We start from the raw sequence: 24,708 nt of genomic DNA, 5'->3' as shown, positions 1-24,708 counted from the left end.
GCAAAACATTTCACAATAAAGTTGCTCACCCCCTACTCGAGACTAGATCACCCATTGTGGCTAATAGAAAAAATGCCTAAAAATATCATTTTGGGCCACGTCAATTCTAATCCCTCGAATAATTTATGACTTGCATTTTACCTTGCAATTTCAGGACAGACGAGATAAAAGAGGAAATCAGATAGAAGAATTGCAGGCAGAAAACAGGATAGAACGAATTCTGTCATTTTTTTCTCCATAAGATTCTCCACATATCAAACCCTAATTGTTCTGATTTGGACAATACAATTTACTAACACAAACTGACTGTTCTAATGAACTATTCTGAGTTCTAAACACCGAACCTCTAAAATATCCATTCAGTGGAATATGAAAAAGAATCGCCAAAAGAAAGGGAACAACATGAATGAAAGAATGACTATGTTTGACCTAATCACATCATTATCATGTGATCTATAACTTCTTTAGAACCATGTGGCCAGACTCATCCGTGTCAAAAAGCCGCTCTACTAATTCATCCCAACTTTCCCTGTTATTCTTGGAGGACAAGAATGAAACCTCCTGGCTTAATCTGTGGGAATGCTCCCCTACCTCCATTTCATGGAATGTCCCATACCGCGAAGGTGAGTAAGCAAGAGGAACAGCCAATGCAACAGCCCTCTGAAGAGCTGCAATGTACTCCTCATTATGGTCTCTGGCAAGAGACTTCTGTCGTTCCATCCTCTGCTTTGCGGGAATCTCCATAATCCGATCTCTCTCCAGCATTAACTGAACTCAGGATAAAAAGTAAATGCCTTTGATTCAGCAATAAGAATAGAGTTAAGCTCTCAGAACTTTCAGTCGTTAAAATTAAATGGGAATGATATTGCACTATTTTTTCTACCATATATGCTATTACATTAACAATGGGGCGGGGGGGGTGGGGGGGGTGGGGAAAATAAGATGATTGTGTTGAAATCTAGAGATCAAGCTTTGTTTCATTTAAGCGAGTGATAAAGGAAATCAACTCATATCATTCATCTATGGTCCCTCGAATTGTTACCTCAGTTTTGGGGACCACCTAAACAGAGTATTGCCATCCATAATTACTTACAACATATGCTTTAAGACAACAAGTCGAGAACCAAAAGCCAAAATTTGCAATGCACAAATCCAAGTCCTTCATTTCACTGCTGCAGGAAACGAGCAACTCTAAAGAATATGTTGTTTAAGTCCCACTTGCATGTGTTTAGGATTTGTAGGCTTAATATATGCATTTTTGTACTCCTTTTTTTTTTTTTTTTGTGTGTTTTCATTTGCAAGTCTTGGAATATAACAATTTTTTTTTTTGCAAAAAGTACTATTGCGTGATTTTTAGTCTAGCTTGGATTCACACCCAAAATTGTATTTCTTTAATGTATTATATTTGTGTGTGTGGTTTTTACTAGTTGTAGGGTGTGACTTAGAAATTTGTACATAAGAAATAAGTTTGGGAAAAAAAAAACACAAATTTATGGTCCCTCGAATTGTTACCTCAGTTTTGGGGACCACCTAAACAGAGTATTGCCATCCATAATTACTTACAACATATGCTCTAAGACAACAAGTCAAGAACCAAAAGCCAAAATTTGCAATGCACAAATCCAAGCCCTTCATTTCACTGCTGCAGGAAACGAGCAACTTTAAAGAATATGTTGTTTAAGTCCCACTTGCATGTGTTTAGGATTTGTAGGCTTAATATATGCATTTTTGTACTCTTTTTTTTTTTTGTGTGTTTTCATTTGCAAGTCTTGGAATATAACAATTTTTTTTTGCAAAAAGTACTATTGCGTGGTTTTTTGTCTAGCTTGGATTCACACCCAAAATTGTATTTCTTTAATGTATTATATTTGTGTGTGTGGTTTTTACTAGTTGTAGGGTGTGACTTAGAAATTTGTGCATAAGAAATAAGTTTGGGAAAAAAAAAACGCAAACGTGTACTTCGCCTGTGTAACACAAATTCTTTGTACACACGGCCAATCCCAAGCCCGGATAAAGGAGCAGGTTAGTATAAAAGGGAGAGGGTTATAATAAGTTAGAACAAGAAACTAAGATAAGATTAGCAAGTTGGAATATAGGGATTCTTATGGAAAAAGTTAAGGAAATAGTGGAAATAATATTTAGAAGGAAAATCAACTTAATCTGCCTTCAAGAGATGAAATGGAGGAGAGAAAGCTAGAGAAATTGAAAAATCGGGATTTAAGCTTTGGAACACCGGTAGAGAGAAACATAAAAAAGGAGTGGGTATTATTGTAAATAGAGACCTAAAAGATAATGTAGTAAATGTTCAAAAAATAGGGGATAGGATAATTAAAATCAGGACAGTTTTAGGTCTGGAAATAGTGAACGTCATTAGTGCGTATGCTCACCAAGTAAGCTTAGCAGAAAATTTGAAAAGACAATTTTGGGAAAATATGGATAGTATTTTACAAGGGATACCAATGTGTGAAAAGACAATCATAAGAGCTGATTTGAACGATTACACTAGGAAGGATAATATAGGATATGAGAGGATGCATAGAGGTCATGGAAATGGAGATAAAAATGAGATCGGTGATACAATCTTAGATTTTTCCATGACTAACGATTTGGTTATATTGAATACTTGTTTTATAAAAAAAGGAAAACACTTAATAACTTTCAAGAGTGGGTACAATAAAAGCCAAATAGATTTCTTCTTAACTAAGAATGGGGACCGTCTATCTTGTAAGGATTATAAAGTTATTTGAGGTGAAAGTTTGGCTACACAACATAGAGTCTTAGTATTAGATATGCATGTTAAAAAATGGAAGAGGATGAGTACTAGATGGCAGAACTTGAAGTGAGAATATAGTAAAATTCAAAGATAAAATGAACAAAGAGTGTGACTAGACAATAGGGGATAAGGTTGATGCAAATACTACTTGAAATAAAATGACAAATTTTATCATAAGGATAGCAAAAGAGGTTTTAGATGAGTCCAAAAGAAGATACTTGGGCAGTAAAGAAAGTTGGTGGTGGGATGACGAAGTCCAAAAAACCATTAAAACAAGAATAAATTGGTATAAAATATGGAAAAATTGTAGAAATACAGAAAATCTTAAAAAATATGAAGAAGTGAGAAAAAAAATGCAAAAAATACTATCAATGAAGCTAAACAAAGAGAGCTTATGACACTCAAAATAAGGAGAAAAATATATTTATACACTGGCTAGAACTAGAGAAAGAAAATATAGATATTTAGGTTATGTAAAATGTATAAAGGGCAAGAATGATAATGTCTTAATTAGAGATGAAGACATTAAATAGAGGTGGCAAAGAAAATTTGATAAGTTGTTTAATGAAAACCAAAATGAAAGATTGAACTTAGAAATGACAAATGAAGAGAAGATTAAAAATAGGAGATTTATTTGCAAAATTAGAATCCTTGAAGTTAAGATGGCATTAAAAAATATGATAAGTGGGAAATCTATAAGACCAGATAAAATACCAATTAAAGTTTGGAAATGTTTAGGAGATAAAGGAATTATTTGATTAACTAATCTATTTAATAATATTATAAAAACCAAAAAAATGGCAGAAGAACGGAGGAAAAGTATGTTAGTATATTTATATAAAAACAAAAGCAATATTCAAAACTAGAATAACTATCATAGAATTAACATTATGAGTCATACAATGAAATTATGGGAAAGGGTTATAGAAGGATTCATGTAGCCAACCCCACCTAGTGGGGCTTAAGGCTTGTTGTTGTAGTGTAAGTCCTACTTGGGTTTTTCACAACCACCACCCCCCCCCCCCCAAACACTGTTTTATCTCATTGCCCATTGGACGCAAAAAATTGCATCTCAGAAAAAAAAAACAAAAAAAAAAAACAATAACCTAGCATGGCAATGATGAGACAAGCAACTTCTCAAAAAGCAAGTCAAAGCACTTTCTCTTCTCAGTTTTACTAAAAATGGTCACTAGATGCTTACTCCGCTTGGCAAATGAGGAGTAAGCAACTCTTATTAATGAGAGTTAAAGAGCACCTCGTTGACCACCTTGTGACAAAACATCTATTCTCAATTACCATATTTGAATGCTATGCTGGATGGTCAAAATCTGTATTTGTCAAAAAATATTTAAAACAAACCTAATGTAAGGAAGATGAAAACTGTAATTCAAAAATTGATCCCCAACTACTGAACCTCATGGTCTCATACAAAAGACTACCAAGAAGAAGTTGAGAACTTACATCTAAAGCTCTTTGTGATTCTCTCTCTATCCAAATGATGGCATGGTCCGATGTTACATTGCAAGAAAGGACTACGTGGTCAAACCTCCCATCCACAGGTACCGCTGTCCTCACAACTGGAGGAAATCTACCTATCCTGCACTAGAAAACATGAGTCTGTTAAGCACCAGGCCAATTTAATGACAGCATTAGTGCATTAACATTAACTATAGAGAAATAAAATTTCAGGAAACTTAACAATCACTGAACAGATCAATGAATAGCATCCTTAAAACAAGAAGATGATTATAAAAGCCAGTCATGATATAATCACCACAATGATCTATCAAACACAGCACAGATGCCTCCCAAAGCCATCCCCTAGCTTTTTCAACTCTGGTTCCAATTTTATAGTTTCTTGCACCAGACGGAAAAAGCAGTCACATAGTGACTAAGGAGGACAGAAGCATAATAGTCCCAACTCCTGATAGTGTCAGTACTACGAAGTAGCCTGAAGTTTTTTCAGCCCAGCAATCAGTATCAGAAGAGGGTATTGAAGCAACTGTGAGCCCTCAAGAACAAATATCTTGTTTAATCATCAAAAGGATATTTTTTGTTTCCAAGGACAATACAAGTTGTTTTTGACACCTGCAGCCCCATAACGGCTCCATACAGATTGCGGTAAGGTCCAACTGCACTTGCAATCTACTACACATGCTAATTTGGCTATACTTTGCATAATTGAAGGGGCTCTTTCATGGGAGGATGGTATAAATGTCAAGCAGTTAAAGTACAAGTGTGAAGATTCATTCTTGAGAATGGCCACTTCAGGCAAAAATATTAGAGGTCAGAGGATCGCTTGGAGGGACTATAAAGGGCCATGGCATTTTTTTTCATCATTAATTGGCAACAGAATGCCTAAGGAACCTCTCCAATAGCAGAAACCTATTCCCCCAAGGCCCTCCACAATTAGGATTTGCAATTGCCTTACTCCTCAGGTCTAGGCTTACCAATATGAACATAATCTGGTAGGGTTTTCCTTCTTGCAACATAAACAATCAGGAAGAAAATTAATCATGGCAAAACCATACTCATTATGCATCTGACATACCTGAATGGCTTTCGCTCAACAATGTGATACAGGCGACCAGGTGCATATAGCCGTCTTGGATCTTTAAGCATCTTCTCCTCCAGTGTGCATGTATCCTTCAAGCACATCAGGCATAGTAAGCACGGCAAACTGTCCAAAGGAAGGAAAACCAGCTCAGAATCTTACCCCAGTAATTTTGGTGTAACCATAGAGTAGAATATAGAATTAGCAGAGACATCAACTGAAAATACAATGTAGAATGGTTCTTTTCTCTGAACTACTACCAGGACTTTCCTCAACTAGGCTATCCCCCTAAGTTGAGGAAATTTTCTAAATCCTAAAATAGGGCAAAGGTCACTAGTGAATCATAGTATGGAGCTGGGCAAAGGGATGCTGGTATGGCTCTCTATCACGAAGGAATCTGCCTATCGAACTGGCTAAGAGGATGCCTATGGGGCTGTGCCGCCACCTATGCCTTGGCTTCTGTGAACTATGTGCCTTACTCTGAAAAAGTGACTGCTTTTTACGCTCACATTCTCTTTTCTAGCTTTCGTACCTTTCCAACCCGTAGTTGGAAAAATTCCCTTTCTTTATATTAACCTTAAATTGAAAGCTTCTTACGGACAGGACACATTGGTGTGCTGAAGCTTCAGCTTCGAAAAGATAGACTCATTAAGACAGATGCATGAACTGACTCGAATTAACAAGGAAGAAAACCTTACGGTTGGGGTCATAGTGTTTATGAATAAAATCCACAGCATATCCAATATGAAGAAGATGCTAAGAGACTCAGTGACCTCAATTCATTTTCACAAAATACGCTGCCCAGGGATTGCTCAGCAGTGCTGAGATAGGGGTCAAATGGCCAGAGATTCAACCCCAAGCGCTTTATAAAAAAGAAAGGGGTGTCTTCGTCAACGCAGGTAGAATCTTTCCACCCAGCATCCATATGGTAAAATTTCTTCAGAAAACATTAGTAGATTTTCAAAGGATGAGAGGTAGACAGATGACGTGCAAAAATCCCATTGAATGTTATATTCCTGTGATGATTATACATACTTTATCAGTTGTATTTTTTAGCAGTGCAGGATCATGCTGATATACCTTACACAGTTCATGACCTAGCTCACATGAAGAAAAACTAATGGTAATTCATGAGTGGGTATTTTTCACCAAGTTAAAATATTGAAATTGCGACTAGAAAATCAGTTGCTTACAAATTTTCACTCATATAGTTCTTTTTCCCTCAATTTTCCTTCAAAAATAAGATGTTGAGTTTGGTTTAAAGAAAAATACATATTTTTGAAAAAGAAATTTGCAAAAAGGTATCTAAAGTCTTCAATTAAATTAATTTTCATGATGCCCAGTTGCCCACAGTTAAGTTAGACATCCCTGTGGATGCTCCTGCTTGTAGATATATCCAGGTTTTTCTTAACTTTCTAAGAACTACATCTTGAGACTTATTAAGGGCCAAAATTACCAACATACGCCTCATTATTTTGCTTTCTTTATTTCTTTCTCCTCCGGCATGCACTCATCTTCTTCTCCTCCACTTCTAGCTCTAAACCCCATGCACCCTCTCCTCCGCTCTCAACTGTGCAGCCGCATTATCCAACATCTAATTCCCCCTCACACTACTCTCTCCTTTTCTCATGAATTTCATCACTTTTCATCTCCCCATGAACTCAAGCAATGCACCACTATCATCCTCTTTCTCTCTCTCGCAATCTTCCAGGATTCCACCAAACCCACAAACCCACCTTCAAGCCTTGATCTTTCAACTGTAAACCCACTCCAAATCCCTCAAATCAACTCTCTGCCACACTCTCAAACAACAATGGCACCCAAAATGCAGTGAAAAGATTCAAAAGGAGAAACACGCACTAATAAATAGATTTGGTAATGCTCCAACCCTCAACAAATCAGCCAAAAGGGACAGACGAATAGAGGATTATTCTTCATCCTCTTTCATCCCCATGCAAGCAATTATGCAAAGAAAGCTAAGAGATCTGCCCATTCTTAGAAAATGCATGCCTCACCTTCCACAACACTTCTTCCACCCACTCAGCCTCATAAGTCTCGCATGCGTTAACAAACTCAATTTTTTTGGAAAAATATTTGTTCTTTAAAGTTTTATGGATCTATTTTCAAAATAAAAAATTGCTCTCTGAAATAAATATTGACCTTGGTTTCTTTGAAGGAGACCAATAATTTGGTCTTACCACCAGAGTTGGTGTTTAAGTGAAAAATATTATCCAAAAGGTCCAGAACTAATTAGAATATTCTACTATATGTTGTCACAAAACTCCCTGATTATTTCAGCTGTGAAGAGACTTGAAATTATACCGGCATCTGAGACAACAGGGAATTTTCCAAATATCCTTTTCACTAGTACTGCCTTTTGGGTAGCCTTTGATAGGACCGAGGACTTAAATTTCGATTTCGATGGAAATTTCAATGGTCTCAATTTACGGAAATTTCGATGGAAATTTCAATTTCGATGGAAATTTCGATTTAAAGAAATTACAGAAATTTATAGTAAATGATGGAAATTTCCAATAAAACTGTAGGAAATATTAGAATAGATGATTATGTTTAATATGGTATCAAACTACATTAAAAAAATGCATATATGACAAGCTTTTAGCGTGTAAGATATTAAACTGCATATCGCGAAACAAACTATGAAGTGAAGAACATTCAAATGATTATAAAGTTTTGAAGCTATTCTTTTAATGAACCAGATGACTATGGAGGAGTATGAACAACACATGTACACTTATACTCAATATGTTGAAAATTATAAGATATGGAGTGATTATTTTAAACAATATATGTCATCTCGAAATCCTAATGATAAAGATAGGAAAGATGACTTTGAGCCACCAAGAAAGTCCATGTGGTATTAGATCATTAAATGTATGATATTTATTGAAAATGTAGTTGTTTAAATGATAATTTGTTGCCTTAAATCATTAAAGGAATAGTTTCAAAACTTTATAATCATTTGAATGTTCTTCACTTCATAGTTTGTTTCGCGATATGCAGTTTAATATCCTACACACTAAAAACTCGTCATATATGCATTTCTTTTTTAATGTAATTTGATACCATATTAAGCATAATCATCTATTCTAATATTTCCTAAAATTTTATTGTAAATTTCCATCATTTACTATAAATTTCTGTAATTTCTTTAAATTGAAATTTCCATTGAAATTTCCGTAAATTGAGACCATCAAAATTTCCATCGAAATCGAAATTTAAGTCCTTGGTTGGAGGTGAGAGGGAAGGGAGGGGATATGAGAGACTTTCTTTGGTTGGCTATTGCGGGAGAGGAAGGACTGTGCAGTTTGCTAGGAAGTTGTTTGTAGATCTAAGAATGTGGGACAGCTTTGGTCTTTGGAAAATTGGATAACATTGCCTCAGTGGGTAAATGGCTATGGCAGCTTCCTTGGAGGTTAGGTCCCTTTGACATTTGAAAAAAAAAAAAGTTGATTAAAAGTGATTTTGTCTTGTAGAAAATGGATGGAATACTACTGCACAATCCTAGAAGGTAGACCATGGATTACTACCCAGAGAAACCCTGAGATAAGTCCTAGAAAACTAAAGAATAAAAAAAGATCATCATCAGGCGTTTAAAGAAAACAATAGTGTCTATGCACACTACATTTTAGCCACTGACCTATTCTCTTTTAAAAGGGCCTCATGGAATTGCAGCTATTTTAATCAATCCAATGGCCACAATAGTCATTTTTAATTAATATCTTCCCAGTTCCCAGACCCAGTGCATTCAAAAGCATTTAACCTCCTAAGGGCAGGTGTAGGCCTAGAGTTGGGGTTTGAAATTTCTCTATAAAAATATAATAATTACCAAAAAAAAAAAATCTGAAAGAAAGTTTAAAATATTATAAAAATAAAGTTATTAAAATAAGTATCTAAAGGTGGTAATTTCTCTTTCCCAACAATTTAACGATATGTTAAGCCTACAAAATATATAATAAAAAAAATTCTGAAAAAAAAAAAGGTTTAAAATATATCTATAACAAAAAATTAATAAAAGTATATAAAGGTAGTAATTTCTCTTTCAAACAATTTTTTTGACATTTTAAGCCTACTAGCCTTACAATGGTTATCACTTAAGTGCAGCTAACAAAAAATAAAAATGCTTTGACTAGGGAGTTTTTTGGCTCAGAGTTTGTTTTGCTCTCAGCACATGTTAGCAAGGTTGTGCTAAAGTGTGCATAATTCATTCGAATCGAGAAACGATTTTGTTCTGGCGTAATTTTTTATTTTGGTTTGCAATTGGTTGCTGGTTTTTCTTGATTTAAATGGTGATAACTAATCTTCTTGTTCAGCAATTGCGGTCAAATTCTCGTGAGGAATTTGCAGATGAATTCAAGAAATCGACTGGTTTGGATATGAATTCGCTGATAAACAAGAATTAAGAGGTGAAATCTAATGTTGCTGTAGCTTATTCAAGTTGGAGCAATTTGTTCAAAAAGGATTCAGTTCATGAACCAGAATTACAATTCTTGAACCTACTTTGGTAGATGGAAGATTGATTGAGGATCCTCTAGCGGAACTGTTCAATCTAGGTGCTGATAAGTGGAATGTCACCTTGATTGGTAATTCTATGGTAATCACCCCTATACTCTTGTTAACATGATTTGATTGAAAAAAAATTGGAGAAAAAAAAATTGAAGGAGTTGAGATTTTTTCACTTGCTTCTAGATGGTATATTGTTCGATTTGCTAAAAGGGATGATATGATGTGGATATTTGAAAACGGACCGTGGTTTATTGGTAATCACCCAAATTTTTTCTTTGAATAGATGCCTACTAATGAGTTATATGAACTGAAGCTGGATAAGCTTCCTATTTGTGTGAAATTCAGCCGAATCCCTTCTGTATACTGGAATCAATCTGGCTTAAGCCATATCATCAGCTCCATCGAAAAGCCTCCATGCTTAGATTCTATCACAAAACAAATGAGAAACCCGTCTTTTGCAAAGATTTGTATTGAAATTAACCTAATAAGGCTCTTGCATTTTATGTTGATGTTAAACTTCCTAATGATGAAATTTGAACTGTTGATATTGAGTATTCATGGAGGCCAACAAAATGTGCCAAGTATGCTAAATTTGGTCATAATGAGAAAAGCTGCAGCACAGAGAAAATTTGGATTCCTAAAGGGAATCAGGAGAATACTCAGAATGAGTTATGCTTAGAGAAGAACTCTGCTTCAAATGGAAATCAACAGTCTATGAGGATTGGTAAAAGGGGCACAGACTTTACTGCTGTGAAAAAGCCTGAGAGTTCCAAGATGAAGGAGATTGAAAGTAATCAGCCTGCTGTTAAATCCTCTGATCTCATTCAGGTTTCTAACAGTTTTCAAATCCTAGATCCTGGTATATCATCTGAGAAGGGTTATTCCTCTGCGGAAATTTCTGGTAAATCTAAAATAAAAAAGGATGGTTTTGATTTTCCTTCAGGGTCGATTATAAAAGAGGGAAAAGTTACTCAGAATAGTTTGCAAAGTCAAAAGATTTCTGAAACCTCTGTTGGTTCTGGTTCAAATAAACAGGTCATATTGGGAATAAAGGAAGGGGATAACAAAACTAAGAAGAAAGGAAGGCTCCTAAGAAGCAAATTCAGCTAAAAAATAACCTTATCTGTAAATGAGCTGTTCTATTGCCTGTTGGAATCTAAAGGGTTTGAATAGCCCTTTAAAAATTAAGGAAGTTAATGAGGTTTCTTTTAGAATATAAACTTCAGCTGTTTGGATTGCTTGAAACAAAAATCAAGTCCAAAAAGTTTAATTAAGTTACAAAGGCAATAAATCAAGACTGAGTCTTTATACACAATTATGATGTAAGTTCTCCTTCGGCTAGAGTTTGGATTAGCTTCAATCCTAATTTTTTTCAACTCACTGAAGTAAAGAAGCATGAACAGGTTATCAGTGTGTGCATGTAGTTTGAGAATGAAGCTAGTAGGTTTTCAGTTATCTATGGTTCTAATTTTCGGCATAAAAGGAAGGAATTATGGTGTCATCTGGAGAAGTTTTCTGCTGAAATCAGTAATTTCCTTGGATTGTAATGAGGGATTTTAATACAATTAACGATATGGCAGAAAGAAATTCTGAATTGTCTATTTGGAGTCTCAATGGTATGAAAGACCTTCAAATTTTTTGTTTAATTCTAATGTTGAGGATTTCCCTGTTGCAGGCCTATTTTTACTTGATCAAATAAAAGGGAGGATTGTTTTATTGCAAGGAAGCTACACGGGGTCTTATTTTCTTGAAAAAAAAAAAAATGAAATTTTTCATGCTGCAAGAGTTGAACTCTTATCCCCTGGCATTTCAGATCATGCTCCTGTTATTGTTAAGCTTAAACAGGTAGAGGAAGTCTTATACAAATCTACATTCAGATTTTTTGAATTGTTGGGTTAGTCATAAGAAGTTTCTTGAAACAGTGGCTATTCTTGGGATGTTATAGTTAATGGCACCCTAATGTTCTATCTCACAAAGAAATTAAAGTTGCTAAAAGTAAGACTAAGAATCTTTCTTAGAACTTATTTCAGCAAAATCAACAGCAGCATTAATGCTGGTAGAGATATCATCTTGCCTGCACAGGCTGATGTTTTAGCTGGTACTATAGATTCTGCTACTGCAAAAATGAAAATGGATGAGTCTTGGTTTTTTTATAAGGCTGAGGAGGATATTCTTCAACAAAAGTCTAGAGAGAATTGCCTTACTCTTGGAGATAAGCATAATAAATATTTCTCAGCTGTGGTTAATGATAGAAGAATAAAATCCCAGGTCAGGTACCTTGAGAATGCTAATGGTGAAAGATTATCAGAGGAAAGGATAGTTGCTGAATTGCTGCATTTTTCTGCAAAATTTTACTGGGAAGCCATGATAGTAATGTTAATCATTGCAATTGGGATTATCTCAGGGGAATTATTAATTTTTCTTGGAATTCAGACCACAAGGATCTTTTGGGGAACCTGTTACTAAGAGAGAAATCAGGGATGTTTTTTCTCATTTTCTGACGATAAAGCTCCGGATCCGGATGAATTTAATGGGAAAATTTTTAAAGCTTGTTGGCCCATCATTAGAAAGGATGTTACTACTGCTATCCTATCTTTCTTTGGAGACTGCAGATTGTTAAAGCAATTGAATGCTACATTCAAAGTGTTAGTTCCAAAAGTCAAGAATCCTTCTCAAGCAAAAGATTTTAGACCTATTGCTTGTTGCAATTTGTTTAATTAAAAGATAACTAAAATCTTGGCTAATATATTACAAAAGCGTATTGGTGACTTTGTGAATTTAATCAGGCAGCTTTTTATTAAGGACGGATCAATACATGATAACTACCTGGTGGCTCAATAACTTCTAAGCAGCCACCATCTCAATAAAAAGCCAGGTCGAATTGCTTTAAAGGTTGATCTTATGAAAGCCTTTGATTCTGTGCATTGGGTTTCTATTTTGAAGCTACTTGAGTGCATTGAGACTCCTAAAATATTTATTGAATGGATAAAGGCTTGCACTACTTCTCCCTGTTTTTCCATCTTGATTAATGGTAAACCTTAAGATTATCTTAAAGGAGCAATGGGTGTAGGCAAGGGGATCCTGTTTCTCTCTATTTGTTTGCCATGATTATGGAAATCTTATCCAGACTTTTGAAGCATGCTGAAAGTTGAGCAACTTTCTTATCATCCAAGATGCAGGAAAATTGGCTTGCTTAATCTATGCAATGCCGATGATTTACTAATCTTGACTATGGGTGATGTTAGCTCTGCCAAATGTATAAAGAATATTCTTCATGAACTTTATCAGATCACTGATCTTAAGTAAAGTGTCTCTAAATTTAAGTTTTTCTACTCTGGAATCAGTGAAAATGAGGCTAAAGCAATAGCTCATTTTTTGGCTTCTCTATGGATAAACTTCCAGTGAGATACCTTGGTTTACCCTTGGTTACTAAAAGGATTAGTAGAAATGATTGTGAAATTTTGATGGATAGAATTTCTAGTAAAATCTGCAAATGGACTTCTAAATTTCTTTCATATGCTGGGAGGTTACAGTCGATAAAACCTGTGCTTCTGAACACCCAAATTTATTGTTTGCTGCTTTTCATCTTCCAAATGAGGTGATTATTTTTGAAAAGAATGTTTAAAGCTTTCTAGTAAAGTCGAGTGGGAAGAAGTCTGTAAGCCAGTAGATGAGAGGGGCTTGCAGTTGAAGCTGGTGGCTGAATGTGGAAAAGTCTGTCTAATGAAGCATATTTGGAAAATTTGCATATCCAAGCAATTCTTTTGGGTTGTATGGGTACATGCTTATAATAAAGAGTTTTTGGGCAATTAAAGAGCTTCCTTATGACACTTGGATTGGGAAGAACCTTTTGAGACTCAGACACATGGTATACTCTTTGATAAAATATAAAATTAATTTTGGAGTTAATATCTGCATTTTATATGATAATTGGCACCTCATAGCCGTTTGTTTCAGAAATATGGGGCTCATCTTCAGCATGACCTGGATATACAAAAATTTGATAAGCTTGCTAAATTCTTGGTCAAGGAGATTTACAAGAACAGTTCAGGATATGGTCAGTGATATAAATTTCTGCCCTTCTATAAATGATGATGTTTAAATTGGAATTTAACTAAGAGGGAAGTTCACTGCTGCTTCAGTTTTTAAGCATATCAGGGGAAAGAAGCCCAAGGTTGATTGCACTCAGGTTATTTGGTTAAAGAAGGTAATTCCCAAACATGGGTTTATCTGTTGGCTTGCTTCTCTAAACAGATCGACAACTTTCGAAAAGCTTAGAAATTGGGGAAAAATAACTAACAGCAGCTGCAGGTTGTTTAATTCCGATCTGGAATCAAGGAATCATTCGTTTTTTGAGGGTTCTTACTCAAAAAGGATATTCTTTAAAGCATGTTCTGATCTTAATATTGGAGGTGCAGTAAACAGTTGGCAAGGAAATATTGAAAATATGAGAAATACGGGTAACTCTAAAGAAGATGAGATTAAGAAGATTACCTGGGCAGCTGCCATTTACTACATTTGGAGATTTCGAAATGAGATTTTATATCGTGATGCTGATCCTGATAGCAATGCTGTTGTGAAGTCTATTGTCAAAGATGTTAAACTGCGTGGCTCTAATTCTTCTAGTACCTGGGTGTATCTGAATTTCTCTTTCTGTTTTTGTATTGTTGTGGGAGTTCAGCTTCTGTTAGCTACTCCTTGCTCGTATTCCCCTTATTGGTAATATTTGATGCTTACTTCTTACCAAAAGAACAAAACAAGAAAATGCTTTTTTTTTAAACAGCGCAAAAAAGCTATAATGCGCATAATGTGTCCCCAAGGCATGCGCACAAATATTTTAGGCATATTCCTGCAGATACACTGCATTTTTTAAAATCTTTAGAGTGTATTGATGTGCTTTTGGATCACCTTGCGTCAATGTGTGCCCTAAGGCAAAGCATTTTACCTACTCAGCTCAGGAGTAAGCCTTGAGGCCTTGTGGAATTTGGGATTTGAGTTTCTTATATAGAATATTACTTAAAAAATTATGGAAAAAAAAAAGTTAAAAATATATCTATTACAATCAATTTATAAAAATAACTAAATAAGTATATGAAGGAAGTAATTTCTCTTTCACAAACCATTTTTGAGGCATTTTAAGCCTACTAACTGCCTTACCGTGGTTGTTTATCACTTAATTGCAGCTAACAAGAGAATGCATTTTTTAAACAGCGCAAAATGCGTATGTGATTTTTATAAAATGTGTAAAATGTGCATGATGCGTCCCCAAGGCATGTGCACAAAAATTTGAGGGATATGCCTGCAGATGCACTGCAATGTTCTTCTACACTCGATCTGCTTTTGGATCACCTTGCCTCAAGTGTGCCCTGCTTATGCCTTTTTTGATAACACAGGCCAGCCCCTTAACTTTGCAAGCAGAATTATCCACATAAGTAACTTCTTTTTTATGAACAATTGATATTTTGCTTCACATAACTTTATTCATACTAAAAAAGTTTTGTTTGAATGTTTGCAATTCAAATTCTGAAACTGCTATAATGTCATTGAATTTTTAAACAATCATAGTTTACTTTGAGGACAGTTTTTCTCCCCTTTTTTGTGAAACTGCTATTTGTTTAAACTCTTTGTTAATCAAATCATCTTGAAACTTTTGAATGCACAAAACTATTGAAAGCATTTCCTTTTTGATGGTGGAGTAATTGATTTGAGGACCTGACCAGGCTCCTGAGTGAAATCTAACCAGGGTTTCTTTTGAATTAATTCTTTGTTTAAGTATACCTCCAAATCCTTCATTAGAGGCGTCCGTTTCAACAATCATAAGGCTTCTGGGTCAGGAAGACTAAGGCATGGTAAGGTTTTGACAAGAGTTTTGACTTTAATAATAATTTGGGTACATTCTTCATTCCAATTTGGAGGATTTTTCTTAAGTCTTTTAAACAGTGGTTTGATTAAAATTCTAAGATTTGGGATAAAATCTGAAACGTAATTAAGGCATCCTAGAAATCTTTGTAATTGATTTTTATTGATAATCTCATTTGGGAACTTATCTGCAAATTCTAGGGATCTTTGGATTGGGGTAATTTTATTTTGATAAATTTGATGCTCAAGAAATCTAATATTAGTTTGAAATAATTTAATCTTGGGTTTAGAAACGACTAAACCGTTCTTTTTAACAATATTGTAGAAAGTATTAAGATGCTTAAAATGTTGACTAATTGACTCAGAGTATACGAGGACATCGTCGATGTATACAATAGTGAAGTTTGTGTAATTATTAAAAATTTCATTCATAATATTTTGGAATTCTGAAGGGGCATTCTTAAGTCCAAAAGGCATTACATTCCATTCGTAGTGTCCGAATGGTACTGTAAATGCTGTTTTGTACTTATCCTCTTCAGCAATTTGTATTTGCCAAAATCCTGACTTCATATCAAATTTTGAATATATTGAAGCAGTATTAAGTCTATTGAGTAAATCTCTTTTGTTAGGTATTGGATACCTAATCCATTGCAAGGCTTTATTTAAAGGTTTGTAATTAATAACAAGTCTTGGAGCTCCTCTTTCTATTTCAGCTTGATTCTGAACATAGAAAGCTGCACAACTCCAAGGAGATTTACTTTTCCTTATTAAATTTTTATTGAGTAATTCTTGAATTTCTTTCTTACAATACTCAAGTAATTCTTTATTCATTTGAATTGGTCTTGCTTTCGTGGGTATTTTTTCTTCATTAAATCCTTTAACGTAAGGTAGTTTGATTAAGTGTTTCTTTCTGTCCCAAAAAGCATTTGGGAGGTCAGAACAGACTTCTTTTTCAAGTCTTTCTTGAAATAAATTAATTTGTCTTTTGATTTCTGGGGATTGAATTTATTCTTCAATTTTTTTATGATAAATTTCTCTTGATAAAGACTTAATATGCTTTTGTTTATTTTGAATAAGATTTATTTTGCTTGTTCCTAAGTCTTTAAGTGTATTGATTTCTTTCTCATGCATTTTATCTATAAATTCAAACGTAATTTCTTGATTACAAATGGATGTGAAGATTCCTTTTTCATTTACTGAAAAAGGGTATATCATCGTAAAGAAAGGGGTTCCAAGAATAATTTCTTGTTGCATATTTTTGACAAGTACAAAAGTAGTTTTGAGGCAAATATTATCTTTACAAATGTGAGCATTAGAAATTTTGTATTGTATTTTGAGCGTAGAATTTGTTGCAATAAATAATTGAACTTTTGTTTTTTCATAATAACAAGTAGGAATAAGACCTTCTTGAATACAGTTAAGATCAGCTCCTGTATCAAGTAAGGCACAGCCTTTAAGAATAAAATCTTTGTTAATGACAATCTTAACATTAGAATACCATTTATGAATATTAACCTTTGATAAATAATTAAGAAATCCTTGATTAATCTGAAAATCATCTTCATCATCTGAGGTAATTTTTTCTTTTCCTTTATTATTAATTTTTTCAACTTTTGAGTTTAAAAGAAGCATTTCTTGCTTAAATTCTTCACCTTGTTCTTTTAACCTTTTTATTTCTTCTTTAGTTTGATTAACCTCTCTTTGTAAGTTTTGTATGGTTAAATTTTATTTTGGTAATTCTTTGGTTTTGAATCTGTCAAATATTTCTTCAAGGTTATATCCTTCATTTATTTTTGGAAGTTTATCCTTTTCTAGGTTTCTTTTTAATTTTTGTAGATACTTATTTTTAATTTTTGGTTCTTGAATATGCTCAATCATTTCTAGAATAATTTCATTGGTTTTTGAAATAACATTAACAGATTTTGAGCATTTATTGCAAGAACAAAATCCTAAGTCTTCTTGACAAGATTCTTCCGAAGAAGTATTAAGAGATTCAAAACTTGAAATAATTTCATTAATAAATTCCTTTTCAGAAGAACTGGAATAAGAGGTTTCTGATTCTTCTGAATCACTATTGATAATTAAATTTAACATTTGTCTTTTTAATCTTTTTCCTATGTTAAGTTCTTTTATTTCTTGTTTAACTCTACAATCTTTTGCATAATGTCCCTTTTTACCACACTTGAAACATGTTTTTTGATTCTTAAATTTTTGAGGTTTATCTTTCTTTTGAGGCTTTGAAGTTTCTTCAGCCCTTTTCTTTTTCTTCTTATAATATTTTTTATCGTAATTTTTATAATATTTCTTGGATGGTGGTGTAGGTTTGGTTATTGTATTAAACTTTCCTTGTTTTAGAAATCAAGCAAATATAAAGGGACCTGGTATTGAAAGAGTGCATCAAAGCTATTATATTTTTACCAGAAAAGCGACTTGAAAACATTTTCCAAAGCAGCAGTTGTCCGTGGTAAGAAATCATCCTGGTTCATCACAATAATTCATGTTAGAATGTGAGCACATTTATACATATGGCTATTGCAACAATGGAAGGAAAATATAGGATAGTAACCAATGGTTCATGGACGTTGTACGGATGATTAATTTGTATAAAATGGAAATAAAAATAAATAAATATTAATTATCAATGTCAATTTTAATGATAGGAAGGTATTCAATTTAACACAGTTACATACAGGAAAATCATCATTATGAAAAGATACATGTTTCATTACCAAGTAATAATTCTTTTCCAATTATTCACTTACTCATTCCAAATAACTGAAACAAAATATACCACATGATGGCAGCCTTGATTATTTATAATAGTGAAATCACCATGGTAAAAAACACACTGGAAGGACTGTAATAATCTTACCTGTAACACAACAGAATTGATTATATCCGCATATCTGACAGCCAAATTCAGTGATACGCATCTAGCTGGAGCCATCGCATAGCATCTAACCCTCTTCCTCTCAATGTTACCCAATTTATCCCGATTCTGAATTGCCGCCATTGCTAACAATGTTACCACCCCAGAGCCTAACGAATGCCCAGCAAATGTCAATGTATAGTTTGGATTTCTCTCAACCAGCTCCCGAAGAACCTTGCACTCTGCATCCAAAACCCATTCAGCTGCCTTCAATAGCCCATTGTGAACATACCCACCATCAAATGTTGTCTGCCCTAGTTTGTCATCAAGTAAAACTGCATAATCACTTTCCTTGGCAAGGTTAAGACCCCTAATAGCAAGGACTATATCTGCATTGTCATGATCAAGGTAGATCATATAAGGAGGAGCTTGTCCTTGGATTTCATCATAATTCTTGCGTAAGATCACCCAATCAAGGTTAATACCATATCCTTCAGGGGGAGCCCAAAGGGGATTTTGGAGGTCATCTTCATAGACAGATAGGATCAGGCGACATAGACGGGGTACAGGCTCAAATTCTTCAGCTGTGGCAAGACCCCAGTTCTCGCTCTCATGGCCTGCAGTATAGAGGCATTTCTTCCACACCCAGCGAGCACATGCCAAACAATATACACATTCAAGGATAGGTAGGCCACATACAACTGACATTGACACCTACAATCAAGCATGACACAGGAGACTGTAAACATGACTCAAAGAGCAAGAGAGAGCACAAAAGTAGTATAATTATAACACAAAAAGAAGTGTCAGCTGACAAAGATGGGAAGCATAGACATACGTTTTCAATATTATGCAAAACTCAAGTGTATGATATATGGACACCAGAACTTCATGTAAAATGCTTTAAATGAGTGGATCCATTGAAATTGAGATTGTTGTCAATGATAAAACAAAAACAGGTCACAGCAGTAGAAATATTTAACTGAAAAGTGAAAGCTTACCAATTGAAATAAAGGGGGGGCGAGAGGGGCGTGGGGGTGCAAAAAGACCCGCTATGGGAGTGAAAAAAGATAGAAATATCCATCTACAAACATATAGAGCCACATGATACCAGTTTCACTAAGTATAGACCAAACAGGAAATGGGGAATTTTTAATTTTGAAGGAGACCCAACTTCTGGAAATTTGAAACAAGAACTATACAGAGTTTCAACTGAAAGATAACAGCTTCAATCAACATTGATGAAACAAAGAGCCAAAAACTGCCAATTGAATGAGGCTCAAGCCCTGGAAATTTTAGACCAGAAACAGACTTGGGTTTACCCAATTAGAGTTTCTAAGAACAGAAATAGCAGAGATCATCATCTGCAGCTTGCATAAAAACAAGAACATCTACACATACCCAGAGAGAGAGAGAGAGAGGGCTTTAGTTTAATTTTAACTAATATTTGAAGAAAAAACAGTGGGCGATACCGGCTTCTGCTGAAGAAACTGATTTGCAGAAAACAAAAATAAATAAATAAATGAAATAAGGGAATGAATCAGTGTGTGAATGTAAACACAAAATAAAATTGGAAGTAAAAAGATGAGGAAGAAAGAACTCTCAGTCTCACCTGCTAGTCAAACCCATTCTTCCACAGAATCTCCTTCCGCCTACATTCCAGAAGCTTATGCAGTGTCCCTTCGCTTCCGCCCCTGCCGGCATGCCAGGAACGTACCGTCCTTTTCTTCCAGCCTTTGGGCCGACCCAGTTGGATCATACAGGCCCAACCTCCTCGCTTAGTGCATGGGTCTGCCGCCCAGAAGGAAAGGATTGGCCCAGAAGTTATGGGCCTCATAGAAGGCATCCTAAAAAGGGCGATGCCAATTGGTTTTTATGATTATATTGGATGAAATGAAAGTTAGTTTAAAGGGTCGCTAGTTAAAAATTAGGAAAATAAAAAGAATCAGAATTAAAATTAAAAATCAAAAACTAACAACGTGTTTAATTAATTTTTAAAATTAAATTAAATTAAAAAATTGATTGAAACAAATATTAGTTTTTGTTCTTGAATCAAATTACAATTAAAAATATTCTTTAAAACATAACAAAAATTATTACAATTATTTTTCATATTATTATATTTCAAACTCACATTTTAGTGTTATGAGATCAATACAATTGAAAATTAAAAAAAAAAACTAAACAACTTTTACTATTTTTTATAATTTTATGGATGTTTTTATTTCAATTGTATTTTAAATTTGTAAGGTAATTTATTTTAGTTTAACTAAAAATTATGTATAAAAATGAATAATTTAATTTCATAAAATTCAATTCCATATTTTCAATTATTTTAATAATAGGATGTTAAAACAATTGAAAACTATAAGATAAGGTGTTTAATATTTTAACAAAAAATAATTGAAAATTGTCAATAGATAGAAAACTAGCAAAATTAATGAAGGCTTTCTCATAATTTTTTTTTTTTTTTTTTTGTACAAACAAAAAAAAAATGGCACCAAACATGCCCTAACATTCCTTTTAATTTTCGTAAATGAAGCCCTATGGGGTAACCAATAACCTTGAAGAAGATACCAACAAAGTATCCCCAATCTTAAGTAATAATCATTGGAAAAATATTAGAATTAGGGAATCCTCATGCAAGCTTAACATACATGTGTGAGTACCAACTTGACTCAATAATTTAAATTATTAGTTTTTAAATCATATATATAAGTTACCCATTCTTTGCTTAATTTTGATGCGGGACTACTTTCACTCTCACAAGTGAATTTCCAACAAACTCCCCCTACAATTCAGTTTCTAGAACTTTTCCTTGAGTGAGATCCATCTATCCTTGGAAACTGGTTCAATTCTCTAACAATTGTTCAAGTAGATATCACCACGCCTTGCATACCTCAATTTGGCATTTCATGTCTTCAAACCAGTCTTACCTCTCACATTTTAAACACATTCAGATCTATCTACCTCACTAAAATGATCCTTATTGGCATCAACACACACTTGCTTGTCCAACTATTAGCACGTTAGGAGAATTTGGTCATACAACTTCTTCTTTTCTTTTTTTTTTGGTTCTTCTAAAGTTATAAATGATACCACTTGTTATAAATCAATAAGTTTCCATGTAAGTTTGATATACATGGGCGAGCACAAGCTTGACCCAATAGTTTAAACTATTTGGGTTTGAGCCTAACCAAGTACATAAGTAACTTATTCTTGGTTTAGATTATTAATTTGAGACAACTTTTGCTCTTACAAGTGAATTTCTAACAAAAAATAAAAAGGCCCTTCCTTACCATAAACACAATTGTTTTTATGTGGTTTGTAAGTTGGGATGAATTTCTATCACAAATTATGTGTCATTTTTGTACAAAATTTCTCATAATTAGACAAACAGTTGAATGATACATGGTGACTTACAAAGTCAACACAGAGTGAACAAAATTTATACTTCAAAAAAGAATTGTTCGGAAGAAAATGACATTACAAAAAAATCAAAGTCATGGTCTCTTAAGAAGCATCCCAACACTGTTTGGGAGTTTCATGTTAAAGTTGTCAACCTCGAATTTTGGGAGGGATGAAAAATGTAGAGACCCAAAGAATTATAGTAATTAATTAATAATAAATAAATAAGAGAAAAGGATTTTTCAAAAGGAATTTAGTAGGGTCTCATCAACGAACGCAGGGCACTCGTCGACAAGCAGCTTTCTTGGGCTCGTCAACGTGGACTCTTGTATCGTCAACGAGAACTTACCAAGGGGGGGTTTAGCAGCCTGAATTTTGTCGACGAGGGTTACGAGTTCGTCGACAAACTCTCTTCACATACTCATCAACAAGGTGAAGTGTCTCTTCGATGAATCTGCATTTTATAAATACACTAACCTCAGGATTTCAGCGTGAATTTTTCATGCAAAACTCTCTCTCTCTCTCTCTCTCTCTCTCTCTCTCTCTAAACCTTGTCTCTCTCTCATTCTCTCTAGATTTTCAGCTTCGTTATTCGCTGGTTCGACGATCGGAAGCCGCCACGCTACTCCTAGGAAGATTCTTTTCAAGTCTAGTGGAGTAGTTCGTTGGTTAGGCCAACTTAGGCACCATCCTAAAATCTGTGTAAGTTGATTATTTTAAATTTTATAAGGTGTTTGGTATTTCTGAACTGAGGAAAATGTTTTGGATAGAATAATACTGAAATTTTGTTAGGAAAAATGTAATTTCAGGATGTTGAACTAGGAACACCACAGGAGTAGGTTTGGTTATTTTTGTAGGCTTCTTAATAAGTCAGGTAAGGGGATAAATTAAATTAGCATTTTTTCATGAAATTATTTATTATTATACAGCATTTATTTTCATAAATATGTATGTTATAAAACTATATTTGGGAATACTGTTGTTGAATAGAAAAATTATTTTAACACATTTTATAAGAAAATATCATTTCAGAACAAATTATGAGTTTAAAAGGCTACTTACATTTGTGTGGCATGAGTATAATATTTCCATGAAAATTATATTATATTGAAATATTATGATTTTTTTAAGATAAGCATGTTATAGCAGTTTTCAAGAAAACCATAAAAACAATACATGAACTACAGTTTCACAAATATTATGTTGAGCAATGCAAGAATTTCATGTACAAGTATATTATGATAACCTGGCGCAAATGTTGTGATTTACATGTTATGATATGCTGGCGCAAATGCCGTGATTTTCACGTTATGATATGACGACGCAAATGTCGTAACTATGCATGTTATGTCAAGATTCAAGAAAATATTATCATGTCATGTTTTACTCTAAAGTATGAAATAGTTATGTTCAATATCATGAAATGTATTATATGTTATCAAAACCTGGATAGCTTAATTTAGTTTCACAAAGTACGGTACCGTAGTTATATGTTTACGATTATGAATATATTAGTGCTACCACACATATTATGTAAAGTGTGGGAGATGGTAGTCGATGTGACTTTATGGGAGTGTCGTAGTTCCCTTGGTAGTCTGGCACAGGTGGAACAAGCCCATCGTACTTACACAACTATGTTCGACTTAGCATGGTCGACCAGCCATTGCCAAGTCTCGCCTTTAGGCCGCACAATCCTGTCATGTGGGGGGCAAGACATAAAAACAACTAACTATCTATCCTGAGTAAAAATTCAAGTATGAGATGGTTATACAAGATGATTTTTTAGTATAGAAATTCAGTATGTTAAACAATGTTATGATAAATCATATTTTATTCAGATATGATACAACTGTTTATACCATTTATGAATTATGTACTGTTTACAAGTATATCACGAAAAATACTCATGTTGTCACACACTGATTTAGTTTATCTCCCTTACTGAGAGGTGGCTTACCCCAGCATTACAAACATTTCAGGAAATCCAGGTATGAGGGCGGATAAAGCCCCGCAGTAGTAGAAGTGGATCGAGCTACCCTATCAGTAGGGTGAGTGGTTAAGCTAGGGTCAAATGGGTTTTTGGATTGAGACCTAGGATTCTTTTTTGTCTTTTATGGATGATTGTATATGTATGACAGATTCAGTAGAATTTTGGTATGGTTTCTGGTGTTGTATGACATGTATGTAATTTTATGCTTTCCGCTGCTTAGGTGTCAGAGTTGTATGATAGGTATATCCCTGGTACCCATGGAACCAGGTTGATCATGACTTTGGTAGTTTAGCAGGTTATTAGAATTATTATAAATGTTATTATGTGGGAAAAAATAAATATATGGTAAAATAGGCAGATCATTACAGTTTGGTATCAGAGCCTAGGTTATTAGGTTCTGTAGACTTTAGAGTGCAGCGAAAATAATACCACAATATAGGAAAAAGGATTTGAGGTTTTGTTCTGCAGTTAGAGGCAAGACTTCCGTGGTGGTTTCTGTGTCTTTCTTAGGGTGACGATTTCAGGAAAGTCATAGTAAACTATTGTCGAGCTGTGTTTTTAAAGTGTATGACTAAATCTTAAATTAGGATAAGGATGTCAAGATAGAAGGGACACTAAGAGTCTTGGTTAGATACGTAAATTATAAGGGTAGGGTCCCTAAGTTATGTTTATTATCTTTTCAAGATGGATCCTGGGGGTGGCAGTGCTCATGCGAGCGATAGTGAGGG

General features: G+C 34.2%; 1 protein-coding gene across 4 annotated transcripts; it reads right to left on the bottom strand.

The window, feature by feature from the left end:
* Positions 1–209: 209 nt before the first annotated feature.
* On the bottom strand, positions 210–20,386 carry LOC131166353 (uncharacterized). 4 transcript variants are annotated; one of them, XM_058124821.1, is made up of 6 exons: positions 20,195–20,386; positions 18,586–19,296; positions 18,132–18,190; positions 5,325–5,453; positions 4,235–4,370; positions 210–768 (listed from the first exon to the last, which is right to left on the bottom strand). In XM_058124821.1, exons 2-6 carry the CDS (start codon positions 19,288–19,290, stop codon positions 454–456), a joined length of 1,344 nt encoding a protein of 447 aa, XP_057980804.1. In that variant the 5' UTR covers positions 19,291–19,296; positions 20,195–20,386; the 3' UTR covers positions 210–453. The 4 variants fall into 4 exon arrangements, with proteins under 4 accessions (XP_057980804.1, XP_057980805.1, XP_057980806.1 ...); XM_058124822.1 differs by lacking the exon at positions 20,195–20,386 and adding an exon at positions 19,584–20,153; XM_058124823.1 differs by lacking the exon at positions 5,325–5,453.
* Between the last annotated feature and the right edge of the window lie 4,322 nt (positions 20,387–24,708).

Source organism: Malania oleifera, chromosome 10, assembly GCF_029873635.1.
Source record: "Malania oleifera isolate guangnan ecotype guangnan chromosome 10, ASM2987363v1, whole genome shotgun sequence".
Lineage (NCBI taxonomy): Eukaryota > Viridiplantae > Streptophyta > Magnoliopsida > Santalales > Ximeniaceae > Malania > Malania oleifera.
The sequence above is the reverse complement of the archived record's forward strand: the minus strand, read 5'-3'. Positions and strand labels throughout refer to the sequence as shown.

Bases quoted from the DNA above. Each gene is read 5' to 3' on its own strand.
- LOC131166353 (XM_058124821.1), bottom strand. From the start codon at position 19,290: ATGTCAGTTGTATGTGGCCTACCTATCCTTGAATGTGTATATTGTTTG. The intron at 18,191-18,585 runs GTAAGATTATTA...GTGATGAACCAG, and splicing joins TCAATTCTGTTGTGTTACAG to GATGATTTCTTACCACGGAC. The intron at 5,454-18,131 runs GTAAAAATATAA...TCCTTTGGACAG, and splicing joins GTTTTCAAGTCGCTTTTCTG to TTTGCCGTGCTTACTATGCC.